The 20167-nt window shown below is 53.3% G+C and overlaps 2 protein-coding genes across 5 annotated transcripts in view; both read left to right on the forward strand.

The window, feature by feature from the left end:
• Ask1 (apoptotic signal-regulating kinase 1) overlaps positions 1-20167 on the forward strand; it is a 53326-nt gene that overhangs the window by 13649 nt on the left and 19510 nt on the right. The gene's annotated exons all lie outside the window — the stretch shown is intronic.
• On the forward strand, positions 3696-19937 carry Dhc93ab (Dynein heavy chain at 93AB). 4 transcript variants are annotated; one of them, XM_076902467.1, is made up of 34 exons: positions 3696-3933; positions 4007-4239; positions 4327-4592; positions 4667-5073; positions 5150-5577; positions 5639-5880; positions 5964-6231; positions 6303-6846; positions 6929-7246; positions 7311-7665; positions 7739-8010; positions 8081-8461; positions 8532-8680; positions 8929-8958; positions 9286-9531; positions 9601-10132; positions 10202-10766; positions 10837-13592; positions 13669-14145; positions 14241-14505; positions 14565-14914; positions 14992-15254; positions 15326-15622; positions 15698-15867; positions 15933-16706; positions 16789-17343; positions 17417-17717; positions 17797-18078; positions 18138-18439; positions 18518-18645; positions 18720-18934; positions 19006-19362; positions 19428-19576; positions 19642-19937. In XM_076902467.1, exons 1-34 carry the CDS (start codon positions 3696-3698, stop codon positions 19934-19936), a joined length of 13410 nt encoding a protein of 4469 aa, XP_076758582.1. In that variant the 3' UTR covers position 19937. The 4 variants fall into 4 exon arrangements, 3 of the variants coding, with proteins under 3 accessions (XP_076758582.1, XP_076758584.1, XP_076758583.1); XR_013102379.1 differs by lacking the exon at positions 19642-19937 and having other exon boundaries at positions 18138-18266; positions 19428-19565; XM_076902469.1 differs by lacking the exons at positions 18720-18934; positions 19006-19362; positions 19428-19576; positions 19642-19937 and having other exon boundaries at positions 18138-18266; positions 18364-18439; positions 18518-18646.

Consider the following 20167-nt stretch of genomic DNA (forward strand, 5'->3'; position numbering starts at 1 on the left):
TACGATGCATCGAATGGATTCGAGGGTGGAAAGCGGGCAGGTCGGTGTGTTCTCCGAAGGAACCGCAGCTGTTGCCAAATTCGCGTCGTCGAGTCGTGCCGTCGCGGCGTCGGTGGCGAGAGTCCTCGGCCTCTCGATGGCCCAGTCCTAAATTTCACGGCGAATTTCCGTGGAAACTGAAACGCTGCTGGCCCCCCCGTACACCGCGTTCCAAATTAAACTCATAAAACCGGCCGGGACTGGAAATTATACGACACGATATCAGCGTAAATTTTCGGAGAAACGCGACACTCTCTCTCTCCCCCTGGATTCTCGGTAATACACGAATCCGGACGAGCAATTCTTTCGACCGAGGATTATCATTCCCATTACCGTTCCGACGCGGCGGAGAAATTGACACGTTCGCGTTTCTCTAGTCGGGAACGAAATTTGAGCGGAAGTAGCTGGAATCGACCGACGCGAACTTTAATTAAACGTCCGCGACCGCGGTTACGTCCCGTCCTGTCTTCGAGACGCGTATACCCGCACAGTGTTTCCGCCGCGATTAAAATAATAAATTGCGGACTCGCGTTTCCGGTGGAAATTAGCACCGCATCGGGGAACGCGCGTCTCGCGCGATGCCGCAAACGAGGATGGCCCGAATTCTAAATGCCGCGCGGGGCGTTGCCATTCGCCTCGACGGGATGCGACCTAAGGATATTCTCGCGAGCATCGGGAGACCGGTCCGTCGGCTCTTGGCCACGGGCCAATTCGATCTCATGGTCCGCCTCGTTTTCGGAATTGCGCTATTAGATTTACGGAAAATGTGCCCGCGACACGGGCTTTGGCCTTTTCGAGAACGCGTTCGCCGAATGGCCTCTTGATCGATACGGGTTTTCCTGCCATCTTCACCGGTAAGTGTCTCGTATTCCACGCGTACACCGGCTTTATCGCTATCTATTTATATTCAAAATCGGCCCAGCTATTTAGTAGAGACAATCGCAGGAAAGTTGTATCGACGATCTCTGTCTCTCTTCCTCTCTCCCTCGCGTTCGCTTTCCGGCACGTTCAAAGGTTGGCTGTTATCAACGGGGGGGCCGCCGCCTCTCGGTGCTCCCGAAGTGGTGCGTCAATACGACAGACGCGGATTATGATAATATCGTCCGTCGGTCCTCCACGTATGCGCGTACACGCGTCGCGGGGTACGAAACGACATCTCGAGCAACCCCTGTGCACGCGAGACCGCGTCGCTAAGCTCCCCACGGAGAAACTTTCCATCGTCGGATTCGCCAGATGCGGTTCGCGAACATCCTCGCTCCCTCTTACTCCCGTTCTCGAACCCACTCGCGCCATTAGGGTCGAGGCGCACGAACCCCGTTTTCAACTTTTTTTTATCTCTATCTCTCTCTTTCTCTCTCTCTCTCTCTCTCAATCCGAAACGTCGCAGCGAGCGTTTCCGGATTGCGCGAAAATAAGGCAGGCTTAGCCTCTTTCTTCATTTTTCCACGAGGAATCTACTATTCTGCGTCGCGACGGGGGGGAATATTCGTGAACAGCGGAAACTTCCTCGCGGAGATAGATATCGGTCCGTTCCGGGACACGGATCGTTTATCTCGTCGTATAGCTGGCCGAGTCTCGGGTTCCGGATAAGAACGACGACGGGATTATCAATTTTCCCGAGTCGAACACCCGTCGGGGTCCCCTGAACGGCAGCAAAACTGCTGGGTATTTCTTTCAGCGTACGGGTTCGTCCGTGTTACTTTCGATTTTCGTTCACCTTCCGGCGCGGAGGAAGGAAAAAGTCGTGAGGGGAAAAACGGGAGGAGGGCGTGACGCGGGACGTCAAACGCGAGTACAGGTAAACGAGGCATGCGTGAAAAATGACACGGGTCTGAGAAGCTGGTTAAATAAGAAATCGCCGGGGAAGCCGAAATAGCCGCGGGACCCGCGGCGGTCATCAATTTCGAGGGTGTCGGCGCGCCAAGAGTGGCTGACTCGTTGACTTCCGCTGCGTCGCGATCCTCCGTCGGTTTCCAGCTCGCGATAAAGAAAACCGCGCGGCGTTGCGGATGACGAATGTCGGGGAACCGGGACAAATTTCGAGCTGGGGTAGATAACGTCCGAAATCATTACCGACGCTCCCCAGTGCAAATTGTTTTTCGGCCGACATCGCTCGAAGGCACTCCTCTCCTTTTTTTCCGCTTACGCGACCGTTTCGATACGGGGACGGAAACTCGAAGGAGAAGTGATCGATGACGCACAGTCAGACCTGGAAGGGGTAACGTCTTCCCGAGCGGAGCATGAATTGATTAAGAGGAACGGTGCGTTGGTTTTCTCCATACCGGGGGCGTGGATTGATCGGTCCGAAAGAGGGTGACACGGTTTGATTATCTATTAAGGAACGGCCGTTTCTACGGATCACCTGTTGACGATTATTTGGTGGATCAATTAGAGATAATGGGAGCGAACAAGGGGCGCGAGTTATCAGAACCGGCGGGGCGAATAGGAAGAAACCTCCGAGAGAAACTGCTACGAGAACGGCAGACGAACGGGCGAGCAGTCGCGAAATGAAAACCGTACGGCCACCCCCTTTCTACGCTCCAGGCCACGCGCCGCGTTTTCGAAGTTATATAGACGCGGTCCATTCGTGCGGACGGAAGCCGGCTCGAGAGATGCTCGAGCAGCGGAAAATCTGCTGCCTTTTGGGAAACGCCAGACGGCTAATCCGTCGGTAGAAATTAGTTCTGACGTTTGATCGAGAATACGAACCTCTTCTCTCGATCTCGATAGCGTGCCGGTCGGGCAGATGGTTTCGCAAGCTGCTCCTTCGCTCCCGATTTTTATGTCAAATTCTGGCCCCATTGGGACCGATGGCGCACCATTGTACGGGGGTGCCAGCGAACAATAGGGGTCTACTCCCGATAGATAAGCCGATCGGAGGATCGAAACGGAACTGGTCGTTCCTCGCGTTCTTAATTCCGCCCGGAGCGTCGATTTTACTGGCTGAAATCCAAGGACGCAACCAGCTGCCGCAACCATCAGCCTTGCTATTTTTACGTCACCACGATTTCCATTTTTTTACGGGGCGATCGATCGAACGATCAAACGGTGGTGCTGCATTGTAACCGAGGCGAACAATCGACGACGTCGCGACCCTTGCACCGACATGTTCCGTCCCAACGAGTGCACCCTACGATTTCACTCCCGTCGCGCAAAATGGTTCGCCTCGTCGAACCCGAAAATACCGAAACGAACTGCACCGCGAACGTTCTCCGGCAAAGGTTCGCAACGGAAGAGAGCTCGGTAGCTCGAAGGGCGGCGGAAGAGTAAAATGGTACCTGTCAGTACGCGGAAGGTAGGATCGCGTGCGACGTCAATTGTTGTCGGGAATATTCCGTGCGTCCCGTGACAATGTAGGAGGGCAGCCAGTGTAGAGTCCCCCGAATGACACGACGATCAGCCAATGCCTGAACGTCGTTCCGTTAAGTTCAGTCGGTGCCTGGTCTCTTGACCTGCTTGCCATCAGACCACTGGCATTTTTACTTCGAAACCACCGCAGCGGTGACTAATTGCCGCTACCCTAACTTCGCGGATATACACGCTAGACTTTTTTTTTTCACATATTTTCTACGCTTCGTAATATCGCTGAGTACTGGCGTCACGAGCATCGTTCTGATTCGATACCTTGCGCATCTTGCATTGGTGCAACGACAGAGATGGCCACCGCAGAGGGATCGACGGATTTTCGATTGGAGTTTGTCGGACTTTTCGTGCAGAAGTCGCTGAAACTGAAGCCGGAAAAATGGGGCAGACTGCTGCTCACGGAAGAATACAGGAACGCCGTGCTGGATTTCCTCGACAATCCTCTGCCAGCTGCGCTCTTCGTCGTTTTAACGCCGAACGCTCAATTGGTCGCGTCTACCTCGTTTCCGATACCGCGGCAAAGAACCAAAGGTGAGCGTAGCGTGACTATCGTGGCGAAAATACTCTCCACGGATGATAATCCATCTTTGTAACCACCGTTCAGGCATCTATGTGGTGAAGCTGAAGCAGACGCCGTTGCCCAAGGAAAGAGAAGCCTGTTCCTCGATGCTGATCCTGGGCGATTTGTCTTCTCGAGTCGTCGATCAGTTGGCTACTCTGGTGGACAATGTTTTCGCACCCCTCCTAAGTAAATCGGAGAATCACAAGGATCTGCCCGACGTCGCGGTTCAAGATATTCGCAGACAAGTTCACTCTCTTCGCGGTACTCTGTATCAAGTGAAGCTTCCTTTCTTTTTCTCTTTCTTTCCTTCTTTCTTATCGGAGGGATCAATTTGTAACCGTTCCTCGATCGCGTCGATGCAGGTGAAAGGGCAGGTAAACGGCAGGACGGTTCTCCCAATGCCAGCCGGAACGGAGAAGGTGACGGAAGTGGAGAAACTCGTGCGCGCGGAGGGTCCCGAAGCCGTCGATTTGTATCTGAAAAGCGCCATCGAGGGCGTCGTGATAAAGTGGGCTTACTTGGTGAACGACGTTGTCACTCAGGAATCTGGCACCGCTTTCGAGAACGGTCAAAATCCCACGCCCGACGTCGAGCTCGAGTATTGGTCGACTCGACTGGCAAATTTAAAGTGAGAAGCGTCGCGTCTTCCTCCGTTATGGAGGGAAACGGAAGAATTTTCATTACATTTCCAGTTCCCGTCAGGTACATCTACGATCAGCTGCAAGAGGATCGCGTGAGGAAGATGGCGAGTATCCTCGAGAACACGGACAGCGCCTATTTCCCCTGTTTTCGCACTCTATTCGGGAACGTGGTGTCCTCGATGGCAGAGGCGAAAGAGATATCTCTGTATCTATCCCCGTTGGCCAAGTGTTTCAAGGCGGTCGAAGAGGCGGACTTCTCCGAGGCTAAGCCGCTAATGGCCACCCTGGTACACTCGGTCGGATTAGCCTGGTGGAAATCCAGCCACTATCGGAGCTCCTCGAAGGTGATCATCGTGCTTCGACAGATTTGCAACCTGTTGATACGCGAGGCCCGTCGATTTCTCGACCCGAGCTCCATTTTCCAGAGCGACGTGGACGAGGCCTTGCAGCGCGTACGGATATCTCGCGGTACGCTTCTTCGGTCCAATTCGAATCGACTAGTTATAGTGGTTACGATCTCGAACGTGGACGCGTTCTTTCGCAGGCGTTCTCGAAGAATTCAAGCGGCAATTCGAGCTGAGAAAAGACACGCCGGCTATGAAACCAGACGCGCCACCTTGGACGTTCAATTCCACCGCGGTCTTCGCACGCTTGGACGCTTTCCTGAGGCGACTGAGCGACATCGAGTGGCTGTTCGACACGGTGATGGAATTCTCCAAGCTGGAGAAAATAGAGATAGGCGGTATTTTAGGACGATCCCTCAGCGCTCGGATTATCAACGTCCACAAAGAGTTCCAGCAGCTGTTCCTGTCTTTCACCGTACGGGCGAGCGACGCCCTCGAGCCAGACGACGAATCCTTCGCCTTGGACTGTGCCAAGTTCAACGAGTCGATCGCCGAGCTCGACGGCAAATTGGCGGCCATACTTTGCCAGGCTTTCGACGATTGCGGTAACCTCGAGAGCGTGTTCAAGGTACGCCCTTCGTCCTCCGTTTGCTCCTTCTTCTGTAAAAAAGAAATATCTCTGATTCCAGTTGATAAACATCGCTGGGACCGTGTTGGACAGGCCACTGATAAGCAAACAATTCGCGAATCGCTACTTCAGAATCCTCGAGCTATTGAACGTTGAACTGACGGTCGTCGAAGTACTGTTCAACCGCGGTACCAGAGGAGCTCTGTCCGATCTACCACCTCTGGCTGCGGCCCTCACGTTCACCGGTATGCTAAGGCAGCGCATCGACCTGCCAATTCGATCGTTCAAGGCTATTCAGCACCCGTGAGTAACTCGTGATGAGCAGAGATTTATCGTCGAGTGATAATCGACAGGATTACGGAAAGGGAGGGTATTCTCGATTGCAGTATAGCGAGCAGCGAGGAGGCTCGGAACATAGAGAAACGATACGAGAGGTTGATCCAGATTTTCGGCGACAAGGAGGACGAACTGTTCGAGGAATGGGCACGAGAAGTGCCGAGCACCGTCGCTGTTGGCTTGAATCGCAGTATATTAACCCGGGAGAGCGATTCCGCGTTGCTCTTGAACTTCGATCCGGCGCTTTTGGCTGTTCTCAAGGAGGTCAACTATCTGAGGCAAATGTCTCGATCGAACATTCCCGAAGAAGCGATAAAGGTGTCTGTAATATACTCTCGTCGTTCGTGCCGAGAAAGATTCGCGTTACACGGTACTTCCGGTGTCCCCAGGTGTCGGAGAACGCGGAAACGTTTCGGAGATTTCGCACGCAACTCGGTGGCACGGTCTGCTCGTACAACAACGTCCGCAAGACGAGCAATTCGGTCGAGTTCCGGCTGATCGAGGACGAGGTGAGTAGAATCGATTCGCTGGTGTCTCGCGGGGAGACGGAACTGTGCTGGAAGTCGGACGGCGTGCTCGAGTACATCGCCGAGCTGGGCGAGCTCGTGGAGGGTCTCTGGAAACGAATAAAATCGGCCCAGACGAACGTGGAGAAGATCAAAGCTGTGCTGGACGGTTGCACGAGGACGCCTCTCGTCGAGAGGAAGGATCGCCGCAAGGATGCTTTGTTGTCGTTCGACGAGCGGCCGGAGAAAGTAACGAGACGGTACGCGGAGATCGAGAGGGCGGCCGAGCAGATTCATTCGTTGCTGGAGGAGAACAGGCGGCTCTTTCGAGTGTCCGATGAAACGGGGGAGCCCTGGCGGGGATACGTGGGCTACGTCGATCGGATCGTGATGGAATCGCTTCGAAGGGCTGTGGGATGTTCGTTAGGTGAATGGATTTCTCGTATCGCGTTGGGAGAACTTTCCCCCTATCCCGTGTCGCTGTTTTCTTTCCTAATTTCACGCGTCAGGTTACTTGGTGGAGAATATGGACTCGAACGGTCGAACGGAGCCACTGTTGGAGGCAAAGTTGGAGCTGAGAGAGCCGGATCTTTATTACGTGCCGTCGCTGGAACCGGACGATCCGGATAGCTTGGATCAATTGGTTCTCGGGCTGTTGAACGATATCGTCGGTATGGCCTCGTTGGTGGGTAGGTTGAAGGAAGATTCGATGGGGTACGCGGAGGAATTGGAGGAGGACCCGGACATAAAGGGTATGAAGAACGAGATCACGGGCAACGTTGCGACCGCGGTCGAGGAGGCGACGGAATTCTGCAGCAACTTCGAAGGTGCGAACACCGCGAAACGGAGTACGGGCATCCACGTTGATCCTCGGCCGTTTCATTTTATCAGGGTACGCCTATCTCTGGCTGGACGACAGGCCGATGGTGATGCAACAGTTCCTCGAGTACAGCCGGCAATTGACGCCGGAGGAAACGGAGATGGTGGCCGTGCAGGATCCCAAGGGGCCGGCACGGTCACCGCCGAAAATGGAGCAATTCCGCGAGCAAATCGACCTTTACGAGGGCCTCTATCTCGAGATCGAGGAAATGGAACCGTCGAAAGTGTTTTGCGGCTGGTTCAGGGTGGACCTAAGACCCTTCAGACAATCGGTGCTGAACATGGTCTGCAAATGGTCGAGCATGTTCAAGAGGCATCTGGTCGATCGCGTTACCAGCAGTCTCTCCGATTTAGGATCGTTCATAAGGTGTTCGCTTTTGCGTATCACGCGGCATCCTTTACTCGCCACGCAATTTAAACGATATCGTATTCGCCAACAGACGAGCGGACGAAGGTTTGCTCCAGCCGATTCAACCGGGCGACTACGTTGGCCTCGTCAGCGTGATGGGTTATCTTCTGCAGGTGAAGGAACGACAGCCGACCACGGACGAGATGTTCCAGCCGCTGGAGGACACGATCGAGCTGTTGAAATTCTACGACCAGGACATTCCCGAGGAAGTGAACGTTCTTCTCCAAGAGTTGCCGGAACAGTGGGCCAACACGAAGAAACTGGCCCTTATGGTCAAGCAGCAAGTGGCTCCCTTGCAAGCAGGTACGTCAGAGTCAATTCCTATCGGAAGTTTCTCCTCGATTAATCAAGGCATACCTACCTCTATATCCAGGGGAAGTGTCCAGGATTCGAGGACGAATCTCCGCTTTCGACACGACGATAACGCAGTACCGAGAGGCATTCCGACGGTACAGTTTCTTCAGATACGATTGCCAGAACCCTTACGAACTGCTAGACGAGGGCCACAAGGATATTCTGATGTTGGAGCTTCAAATGAAGGACATTCAAGAGTCCGCGTCGTTGTTCGAAGTGATGGTACCGGAGTTTAAAGTGCTGAAACAATGCAGGAGGGAACTGAGGATGTTGAAGCAGCTCTGGGACTACGTGAACATCGTCAGAAGCAGTATAGAGGGGTGGAAGACTACACCTTGGAGGAAAATCGACGTGGAAAATATGGACATCGAGTGTAAGAAGTTCGCCAAGGAAATACGAGGTTCGTGACGAACCGTGAGGCTTGTCCATCGCGCTGGCGCACTTTTAACGTACTCGTTCGGGTAATCTAGCTCTGGATAAGGAAATGAGGTCGTGGGATACTTACGCGTCGCTGGAGGCAACCGTGAAGAACATGCTGACGTCTCTGAGGGCCGTGGCGGAACTTCAGAACCCTGCAATAAGAGAAAGACACTGGAGACAATTGATGAACAGCACCAAGGTATCGCGGCCGTTCGAAATACGTCGAACGATAACAGATTTAATGGACGGGGCGATCTGAGAGTATTGTATCTTTGTACTATTCAATTTTCACGAGAGATCGTACAATTTTTTTTTTCTGTATCGACATATCTGGAGGATATTCTGGTGAATTTTTTACAAAGAAAAAAAAGAAACAGTTAGGGACACGTACACGAAGATTGATTAGATATTAGTTGCACCGCTGTATATACGCTGTCGATGTTGCAGAAACTGGGCGAGATGACTCCAGAAATGACCGTAAGTTCACTGTAAATATACGCGCACCTTACTCTCCCCTAAGTCTTGTAGCACAAATCCCCGCGTCATTGTCACGATTCCATCATCGATCGAGAGATTGGTACAATAATTAGCTAGTGGTGCATGCAGCACCGTCAAAAGATTTCATAATCGTATCTTCGTCGTTCATCTCGCACACATTGTACACGCATGCGTTCAATAAATCAATTCCACTGATAAAGCGTTCGATTCTTCGCTCACCTCGGTTATCGTTTTCATTCCCCTCGTCTCTCCTCGCGTCGCAGCGAATAGAATTGAAAAAGAACGGTCGGTGACGATTACGCTCAGGTACGATTCGTCATGGACGACTCCACGACGCTGGCGGACCTGCTCGAGCTGAATCTTCACGAATGCGAGGAGGAGGTGAAGAACATCGTGGACAAGGCCGTGAAGGAGATGTCGATGGAGAAGTACATGAGAGAATTGAACAGCACCTGGTCGAAAATGGAATTCGAGAGGGAGGTTCACGACAGAACGGGGGCCACTTTGATAAGAGCCAGCGAGGAACTGATCGAAACTTTGGAGGAGAATCAGGTATCCCGAGGAACGAATGAACGAGCGAGGGTGGACCGTGTTAATTGTCGATGAGAAAACGTTTCGTAGGTGCAGCTGCAAAATCTGATCACCTCGAAATTCATCGCCCACTTCCTGGAGGAGGTGTCCAGCTGGCAACGTAAACTGAGCATCGCGGATCAAGTGACCACTATCTGGTTCGAGGTGCAGCGGACCTGGATGCACCTCGAGAGTATCTTCACGTCGTCGGAGGATATACGAAGGCAGTTGCCCGTGGACGCGGAGAGGTTTGATCGAATCGACAAGGAGTTCAAGCGAATGACGGAGGAGCTGGCGAAGACGCCAAACGTCGTGGAAGCGACGAACAGAGAGGGGTTGGTCACGGCCCTCGACGTTCTCCAGAAAGAGCTGGTCCTATGCGAGAAAGCCCTGGCGGAATATCTCGAAACGAAGCGTCTCGCGTTCCCGAGATTCTACTTCGTTTCCTCGAGCGACCTGCTGGATATTCTGTCGAATGGAAATCAGCCGGAGATCGTGGCCAAGCATCTGACGAAACTGTTCGACTCCATGGCTCGATTGAAATTCGATGACGCGGCTGCTGGCTCGCCGAAACGCGTATCGGGTAAGCGGACGTTCGACGGAAGGCCGAATCGATCGCTACTCTAGCGTTGCCGCGCTTCCACTTTTCAAGGTATGTTCGCGAAGGACGGGGAATACGTGGAATTCGCCAATTGCGAGATGATCTGCGACGGGGCAGTGGAGGCCTGGTTGAGTCGCCTCCAGCGGGCGATGAGAGTCACCATAAGACATTACTTCAGCGAGGCTGTAGTGACGTACGAGGAGAAACCGCGAGAACAGTGGCTGTTCGACTATCCCGCCCAAGTTTCGCTCTGCGGGACGCAAATCTGGTGGACCACCGAGGTGAACATCGCGTTCGCCAGATTGGAGGAGGGTTACGACAATTCCCTCAAGGATTATCTCAAGAAACAAATCTCTCAGCTGAGCATATTGATCGGCCTGCTGATAGGCGAACTGACTCGGCAGGAGAGGCAAAAGGTGATGACCATCTGCACGATCGACGTGCATTCCCGGGACGTGGTGACCAAGCTGGTACAATCGAAGGTAGAGACGTCGCAGGCGTTCCAGTGGCAGAGTCAACTACGCCACCGTTGGGACGAGAAGGAGAAGGATTGCTTCGCGAACATTTGCGACGCTCAGTTTAAATACTCCCACGAGTATCTCGGGAACACTCCCAGGTCTTGCGTAATTTCTTTCATCCGATGCCTGGAAATCGATTCGATTTCTGATTCGTTTCTTTTCGAACAGGTTGGTCATCACTCCGTTGACGGACAGATGTTACATAACCCTGACCCAATCCCTTCATCTGATCATGGGGGGTGGACCAGCGGGCCCGGCTGGGACCGGTAAAACCGAGACTACCAAAGATCTGGGCAGAGCCCTCGGGATCATGGTCTACGTGTTCAACTGCTCCGAGCAGATGGATTACAAATCCTGCGGTAACATATACAAAGGGTTAGCCCAGACCGGCGCCTGGGGCTGTTTCGACGAGTTCAATCGAATCACCGTCGAGGTGCTATCCGTGGTCGCCGTCCAGGTGAAATCGATTCAGGACGCGATCCGTGACAAGAAGGAGAAGTTCAACTTCATGGGTGAAACGATCGGCTTGGAGCCCACTGTTGGTATATTCATCACCATGAATCCTGGTTACGCTGGACGCACCGAGTTGCCGGAAAATCTGAAGGCGCTGTTTCGACCGTGCGCCATGGTGGTTCCCGACTTCGAGCTGATCTGCGAGATAATGCTCGTCGCGGAGGGATTCCAGGATGCGAGGATCTTGGCCAGGAAGTTTATCACGCTCTATACTCTGTGCAAAGAGCTGCTGTCGAAGCAGGACCACTACGATTGGGGGCTGCGCGCGATAAAGTCGGTCCTCGTAGTCGCCGGAAGTTTGAAGAGGGGCGACCCTGGCAGACCGGAGGAGCAAGTGTTGATGAGAGCGTTGCGAGACTTTAACATCCCAAAGGTAGTCTCCGACGATCTGCCGGTGTTCATGGGCCTGATAGCCGACCTGTTCCCAGCGTTGGACGTTCCTCGCAAACGGGACGCCGAATTCGAGAAGATGGTGAAACAGGCGGCGGCGGATTCGATGCTACAACCGGAAGACGGTTTCATTCTGAAGGTCGTACAGCTGGAGGAACTGCTGGAAGTGAGACACTCGGTTTTCATCGTTGGCACAGCGGGATCGGGCAAGACGCAGGTCTGGAAGACGCTGTTCAGAACGTATCAGAACACGAAGAGAAAGCCCGTGTACAACGATCTGAATCCGAAGGCCGTCACCAACGACGAACTATTTGGAATAATCAATCCAGCGACCAGAGAATGGAAGGACGGTCTGTTCTCGGTGATCATGCGAGAGCAGGCTAACTTGGGCGGTGAGAATCCAAAGTGGATCGTTTTGGACGGCGATATCGATCCTATGTGGATCGAGTCGTTGAACACCGTCATGGACGACAATAAAGTTCTGACTCTGGCCAGCAACGAGAGAATAGCGCTGACACCTGTCATGCGGTTGCTGTTCGAGATTTCCAACTTGAGAACCGCCACACCAGCCACCGTATCCAGAGCGGGTATCCTCTATATAAATCCTCAGGATCTAGGCTGGAACCCTTACGTGACCAGCTGGGTGGAGAAAAGGACGTCACCGATCGAGAAGTCGAACTTGGTGATGCTCTTCGACAAGTACATCCCCACTTGTCTGGAGACTCTGCGGACGAGGTTCAAGAAGATAACGCCGATCGCTGACATGGCGCACGTCGAGATGCTTTGCCATCTTCTTGGCTGCCTTCTCAAGCCGGAGTTAACCTCCGGCGACTTCCTCAAGGAACACTACGAACTCTACTTCGTCTTCGCCGCTGTCTGGGCTTTTGGCTCTGCGATGTTTCAAGATCAGACGATCGACTACCGCGTAGAATTCAGCAAATGGTGGACCAACGAGTTCAAGCAGGTCCGATTCCCCTCTAACGGGACCGTCTTCGACTGTTACATCGACTCCGAGACGAAGAGCTTCGTCCCGTGGACGCAGCGTTTGCCAAAGTTCGAGCTGGATCCCGAGATGCCTTTGCAGGCCGTTCTGGTCTACACCGCGGAGTCTATCAGGATTCGATATTTCCTCGACCTGCTGATGGCCGAGAAACATCCGGTGATGTTGGTTGGAACGGCTGGTTGTGGAAAGACCGTTCTCGTCGCGGAGAAACTGTTGCAGCTGTCCGAGAAGTACGCGGTCTCCAACGTCCCGTTCAATTTCTACACTTCCTCGGAGATGCTGCAGAAGATCCTGGAGAAATCGTTGGAGAAGAAGGCCGGAAGAAACTACGGGCCGCCTGGTAATAAGACCTTGGTGTATTTCATCGACGACATGAACATGCCGGAAGTCGATGGTTACGGGACAGTGCAGCCGCACACTTTGATTCGTCAGCATTTGGATTACGGTCATTGGTACGACAGGACGAAGCTGACGTTGAAAGAGATTCACAATTGTCAATACGTCAGCTGCATGAATCCAACCGCTGGCTCTTTCACGATCAACCCGCGGCTTCAGCGGCACTTTTCCGTGTTCGCGGTCAGTTTTCCCAATCTCGAGTCGCTTACGACCATCTACGCGTCTATCTTGAGACAGCACTTGTCGAACATCGAGCACAGATTCCCCAGTTCGGTGACCGACTCGTGCAACAACATCGTCCAAGCGTCGATTCAACTGCACCATCGATGCGCGCAAATGTTCCTGCCCACGGCGGTCAAGTTCCACTACATCTTCAACCTTCGCGATCTCTCCAATTGCTTCCAAGGATTACTGTTCAGCGGGAACGAGTGTCTACAGTCGTCCATGGATATAATCCGACTATGGTTCCACGAGACGCATCGCGTTTACGGGGACAAACTGACGGACGAGAAGGATATAGAGAGCTTCTCGAAATTGCAGCTGGACGTATTGAAGAAGAACGTCGAAGAGGTGGACGAGGGTGCCGTTCTGGAGAAGCCCAACATCTACTGCCACTTCGCGGGTAATCGACTATACTTTCGTTCTCGATATCGCGACGGTGACGAGCGACGAATAAATATCGCGTCGAATGTTTCAAGGTGGAGTCGGAGAGCCAAAGTATATGCCGATAAACGATTGGGCGAGCCTGCATCGGTTGCTGTCCGAGGCGATGGTCAGTTACAACGATCTGGTGGCCGCCATGAATCTGGTCCTGTTCGAGGACGCGATGATGCACGTCTGTCGGATAAACAGGATTCTGGAGTCGCCACGGGGCAACGCGCTCCTCGTCGGTGTAGGCGGTTCTGGGAAGCAGAGTTTGTCTCGATTGGCAGCGTTCATAAGCTCGTTGGAGGTGTTTCAGATCCAGCTGAAGAAAGGTTACGGGATCGCGGATCTGAAGCTGGAGCTGGCCGTTTTGTACAGCAAGTCGGGTTTGAAGAACCTGGGCCTGGTCTTTCTGATGACCGACGCTCAGGTGGCGAACGAGCAGTTCCTCGTGCTGATCAACGATATGCTCGCTTCCGGCGAGGTTCCAGACCTCTTCGCCGAGGACGAAGTGGAGAACATAATAGCAGGTTTTACTATTTGATCGCGAGGCAAAACGGTAGTTTCGTTTGGTTAATTCGACAAAGGATCGAGGGTAACGGCGTTGTTCGCTGGGTTTTCGCAGGGGTCCGTAACGAGGTGAAGGGGGCAGGCATACTAGATACCCGCGAGAACTGTTGGAAGTTCTTCATCGATCGGGTGCGCAGGCAATTGAGGATAGTTCTCTGCTTCTCCCCGGTTGGATCCACTTTAAGGGTGCGCTCGAGGAAATTCCCGGCTATAATAAATTGCACGGCGATAAACTGGTTCCACGAATGGCCGCAAGAAGCTTTGATGTCTGTGTCGAAGAGGTTCCTGCAGGAATTGGAGGAACTTCCGGAAAGTTACAGGTAGGAGGCGGCGAATATCGATTCGATCGAGTTGAACGGAAAAGTGTTGTCGGACGTAGGGAATCGGCGGCGAAATTTATGGCCCACGCTCACACGAGCGTGAACGCGGCTAGCAGGCATTATTTGGTCAGCGAACGCCGTTACAACTACACCACGCCAAAGTCGTTCCTCGAGCAGATCAGCTTGTACACCAGCCTGTTGAAGGCGAAGGCGAACGAACTTCGAGGTAAGATAGCCCGACTGGAGAACGGTCTGGAGAAGCTTCGCTCGACCGCGGCGCAGGTGGACAAGCTGAAGGAGAAGCTGGCGGTGCAAGAGGTGGAGTTGCAACAGAAGAACGACGCGGCCGATGCTCTGATCGCCATCGTCGGGGTCGAGACGGACAAAGTGCAGACGGAGAAAGCTCTAGGTAGGCAATCGGTCTCTAAGGGGTCGACGGGGTTGTTCGTTCTTTCTCGAGAGCGTTCTTTCGTTTGTTTCGTTCAGCGGACGAGGAGGAATCGAAAGTGGCGGTGATAGCGGAGGAAGTGTCGAAGAAGCAAAAGGACTGCGAGGCGGACTTGGCCAAGGCGGAACCGGCCCTGTTAGCCGCCCAAGAGGCACTGAACACGCTGAACAAGGCGAATCTGACGGAATTGAAGTCGTTCGGTTCGCCACCGGGAGCTGTGACGAACGTAACAGCCGCCGTGATGGTACTCTTGGCACCGGCTGGTAGGATACCCAAGGATCGAAGCTGGAAGGCTGCCAAGGTACTCCGGGAATAGCAGCGGTAGTTCTTCCGATCGGAGCCACTCTAGCCGACTGGGTCTCGTTACTCTAGATCACGATGGCGAAGGTCGACACCTTCTTGGACTCGCTGATCAATTACGACAAAGAAAATATCCACCCGGAAGTGATAAAGGCGATCCAGCCGTATCTGAAGGATTCCGAGTTCGAGCCAGAGTTCGTCAGATCAAAGTCCGCCGCTGCCGCGGGTCTCTGCGCCTGGGTAATCAATATAATCAAGTTCTACGGGGTATTCTGCGACGTGGAACCGAAGCGGAAGGCCCTGGCGCAGGCGAACGCGGAATTGGCCGCCGCTCAAGAGAAGTTGGGCGTGATCAAACGGAAAGTTGCGGTACGTAACAGCCGCGTACGCGTACGTAAAACACGATTCCGGCCCGAATCAGACGGAATATTATTTCTGGGACAGTCGCTGGAGGAACAATTGGCGAAGCTGACGGCAGACTTCGAGCAGGCGACCACCGAGAAGCTCAAGTGCCAGCAAGAGGCCGACGCGACCAACGCGACGATCGCTCTCGCTAACAGGCTGGTCGGCGGCTTGGCCTCGGAGAACGTGCGATGGGCGGACTCGGTGGCCAAGTACGTATTTTGGTTACGATTCCCTATCGAGTCGACGTACCCACTAATTGAAATCGTTGTTCAAGCTTCATGCAACAGGGATCCACGTTGCCCGGAGACGTACTATTGGTGACAGCTTTCATATCTTACGTGGGATGCTTCACCAAACAATTCCGGCAGGACCTGCTGCGCAAGCAGTGGCTGCCTTTCTTGCGTAGCTTAGAACCGACGGTTCCGATCACCGAGGGGCTGGACCCCTTGTCCCTACTGACGGACGACACTCGGATAGCGAAATGGAACAACGAGGGATTACCGAACGACAGAATGTCCACGGAGAACGCCACCATTCTGACCAACTCGGACCGTTGGCCGCTGATGATCGATCCTCAGCTCCAGGGAATCAAATGGATCAAGCAGAAGTACGGGGAGGAGCTACGCGTGATTAGGCTAGGCCAGAAGGGTTATCTGGACGTTATCGAGCAGTGTCTGGCAACCGGATCGACCGTTCTCGTCGAGAACATCGGCGAAACCGTGGACCCGGTGCTGGATCCCCTGTTGGGCAGAAACTTGATCAAGAAGGGTCGAGCGATTAAGATCGGCGACAAGGAAGTCGAATATAATCCGCTGTTCAGATTATTATTGCACACCAAGCTGGCTAATCCCCATTACAAGCCCGAGATGCAGGCTCAGACCACTCTGATTAATTTCACGGTAACGAGGGACGGTCTCGAGGATCAATTACTCGCGGAGGTAGTGAAAGCCGAGCGACCGGACCTCGAGGAACTGAAGGCCGAGCTCACCAGGCAGCAGAACGATTTCAAGATTACGCTCAACAGTTTGGAAGACTCTCTGCTGTCGAGGTAGGGAGCGCGTCCCTTCTCATTTCCTTCTCCCGTCCAGTCCAGTGAAACGTGACGAATCTAAGAATTCCGTCGCGCGCAGATTGTCGTCGGCTGGCAGCAACGTTCTGGGGGACACGTCGCTGGTCGAGAATCTCGAGACGACGAAGAAGACCGCGGCGGAAATCGAGTCGAAAGTGACGGAAGCCCGCGGTACCAGCGGCGAGATCGACGCGGCGAGGGAATTGTATCGGCCAGCCGCAGCCAGGGCGTCCCTCCTTTATTTCATCCTGAACGATCTGAACACCATCAATCCAATCTATCAATTCTCCCTGAAAGCTTTCAGCGTGGTGTTCCAAAAAGCCATCTCGAAGGCGGAGCCGGCGTCGGACGTGTCCGGAAGAGTGAAAAATCTGATCGAGTGCATCACCTACTCCGTGTTCGTCTACACGACCAGGGGCCTCTTCGAGTGCGACAAACTGATCTTCGCCTCGCAGATGGCGTTTCAGATACAACTGGCGAGGAACGAGGTGACCGCCACAGAGTTGGACTTTCTTCTGCGATTCCCTGTCACGCCGCACGTCACGTCCCCGGTCGACTTTCTCTCCAACACCAGCTGGGGCGGAATAAGGAGTCTCGCTAGCAGAGAAGAATTTCGGTAATACAGTAAAGATGGCACGTTAACCCCCATTCGCACTCTTCCTTCTTAACGACTATCCTCTATTCCGTAGCAACTTGGACAGAGATATAGAGAGCTCTGCGAAGAGGTGGAAGAAGCTGGTGGAATGCGAGTGCCCGGAACGGGAGAAATTCCCGCAGGAGTGGAAGAACAAGACGAGCATTCAACGTCTCTGCATGCTGAGAGCGCTGCGACCGGATCGAATGACCTACGCGATCGCGGCGTTCATCGAGGAGAAACTCGGCCCCAGATACGTCGAGGGAAGAACCGTCGAGTTTGCGAAATCGTACGAGGAGACCAGCCCGTCCACGCCGATCTTCTTTATACTCTCTCCTGGTGTGAATCCGTTGAAGGTAATCTACGAGAATACGAAACATCGTTGCTTCCGGAAAACTCGATCTAATCGGTCTTCCTACCTTCGCCTGCGACTAGGACGTGGAGGATCTGGGCCGTCGATTGGGTTACACGTTGGACAACCAGAATTTCCACAACGTATCCCTAGGTCAGGGACAGGAAACGGTCGCAGAGCAGGCTATGGACGTGGCAGCGAAGAACGGGCACTGGGTAGTTTTACAGAACATCCATCTGGTGAAGAAATGGCTACCGTTGCTGGAGAAGAAGCTGGAGATAGCAGCCGAGGGGTCGCATACCGATTACAGGGTGTTCATGAGCGCAGAACCAGCCAGCACGCCGGCTGGACACATAATTCCGCAAGTAAATCTCTCGGAACCTCGACGAACGACGGAAAATTAATAAGAGACGCGACCTCTCAGGGAATCTTGGAGTCGTCCATCAAGATCACGAACGAGCCACCCACCGGAATGCAGGCGAATCTGCACAAGGCCTTGGACAATTTCAGCCAAGAGACGCTCGAGATGTGCAGCAAGGAGGCCGAGTTCAAGGTAATCCTATTTTCCCTCTGCTATTTCCACGCTGTGGTCGCGGAGCGGCGGAAATTCGGTCCTCAGGGGTGGAACAAGATCTATCCCTTCAACGTAGGCGACTTGCACATCAGCGTCAGTGTCTTGTACAATTACTTGGAGGCAACGACCAAGGTGCCTTGGGAGGACTTAAGGTTCGTCTCGTCGACGATCATCTCTCTCGCTCGTGGCTCGAAACGATTTTAAACTGGTAATTCAATTCGAACGCCAAGGTATCTTTTCGGAGAAATAATGTACGGCGGGCATATCACCGACGATTGGGATCGGAGGCTTTGCGTTTCCTACCTCGAGGAACTGATGCAACCCGAGTTGGTCGACGGGGAATTGCAATTGGCACCGGGTAAGTAAAATTTCTCTTCCTCCCTACTATCTCGATTCCCTTTCTGATCGCGTAGCCACGCAAATATTCCGAAGGTTTCCCAGCGCCGCCCAACACGGATCTGGCCGGATATCACGCGTACATCGACGAAGCGATGCCCCCAGAGTCCCCGTATCTGTACGGGTTGCATCCGAACGCGGAGATCGGTTTCTTAACCATGACCGCGGAGAATCTGTTCAGAACCGTGTTCGAGATGCAGCCGAGGGACGCGGGCAGTTCAGGCGGACAAACGGTGACCAGGGAGGACAAGGTAGCTGGACACGGTTAGCCGCGCGATAGCCAACGATCGCGATGCCACAGCGAAGTTTGTTTTACTCGAAGGTGAAACAAACACTGGACGAAATAATGGAGAAACTTCCGGAGGAGTTCAACATGGCCGAGATAATGGGGAAAGTGGAGGAGAGAACGCCGTACGTGATCGTCGCGTTCCAGGAGTGCGAACGAATGAACTACCTAACTACCGAGATAAAACGGTCGCTTCGCGAACTGGATTTAGGTCTGAAGGGAGAACTAACTATTACCTCGGACATGGAGGATCTCGAGAACGCGCTCTTCCTCGACCAAGTGCCGCCAGTCTGGGCTAAAAGGGCTTATCCCTCTTTATTAGGACTCGCGGCTTGGTTCGTCGATCTTTTATTGCGAATCAGAGAACTGGAGACATGGTCCACGGATTTTGTTGTAAGTCGACACGCAAACGGTGTTCGATCGACGATCATTCTACGGAGAAATTAATTATTTTTCAGTTGCCGTCGTCGGTTTGGTTGGCCGGATTCTTCAATCCGCAATCGCTGCTCACGGCTATCATGCAATCGACCGCCAGAAGGCAGGAACTACCCCTCGACAAGATGTGTCTGCAGTGCGACGTGACGAAGAAGAACAAGGAGGAATTCACGTGCGTCGGCTCGATCGTATCCCGATTCGTGAATTAATCGGGTTAACCGTTTCTTTAAACTTCAGGTCGGCACCGAGGGACGGCGCGTACATTCACGGAATTTTCATGGAAGGAGCGCGATGGGACGTGCAGACCGGCATCGTGGTCGACTCGAAACCGAAGGAGCTGTTCCCCGCGATGCCGGTGATAAACGTGAGGGCGATCACTCAGGACAAACAGGATCTACGAAACATGTACGAGTGTCCCCTGTACAAAACGAGAACGCGCGGTCCGACTTACGTGTGGACCTTCAACTTGAAGACCAAAGAGAAGCCGGCCAAATGGACGCTGGCAGGCGTGGCGTTGCTTCTTCAAACTTGAATTTCCATCGAATGGAAATAAATGGAAAACGTAGAAACGTAGTTGTTTTCTTTCAAATTCATCCGCGATAGATCATCTCGGATAGAGGGAGAGAGAGAATGGTCTGTGATCGCGTGATCGCGGTCAAGCGCGAAGAAGAGAATAATTCGAGCGTAAATCTCGAAGGACCCATCGAACGGAGGAGGATATTATGGGGTCGACTAATCGGCCGAGAGCTAATAAACCGTGAGA

This window comes from Xylocopa sonorina, chromosome 10, assembly GCF_050948175.1.
Source record: "Xylocopa sonorina isolate GNS202 chromosome 10, iyXylSono1_principal, whole genome shotgun sequence".
NCBI classification, from domain to species: Eukaryota; Metazoa; Arthropoda; class Insecta; order Hymenoptera; family Apidae; genus Xylocopa; species Xylocopa sonorina.

Bases quoted from the DNA above. Each gene is read 5' to 3' on its own strand.
- Dhc93ab (XM_076902467.1), top strand. From the start codon at position 3,696: ATGGCCACCGCAGAGGGATCGACGGATTTTCGATTGGAGTTTGTCGGA. The intron at 4,593-4,666 runs GTGAGAAGCGTC...AGTTCCCGTCAG, and splicing joins ACTCGACTGGCAAATTTAAA to GTACATCTACGATCAGCTGC. The intron at 8,681-8,928 runs GTATCGCGGCCG...TCGATGTTGCAG, and splicing joins AATTGATGAACAGCACCAAG to AAACTGGGCGAGATGACTCC.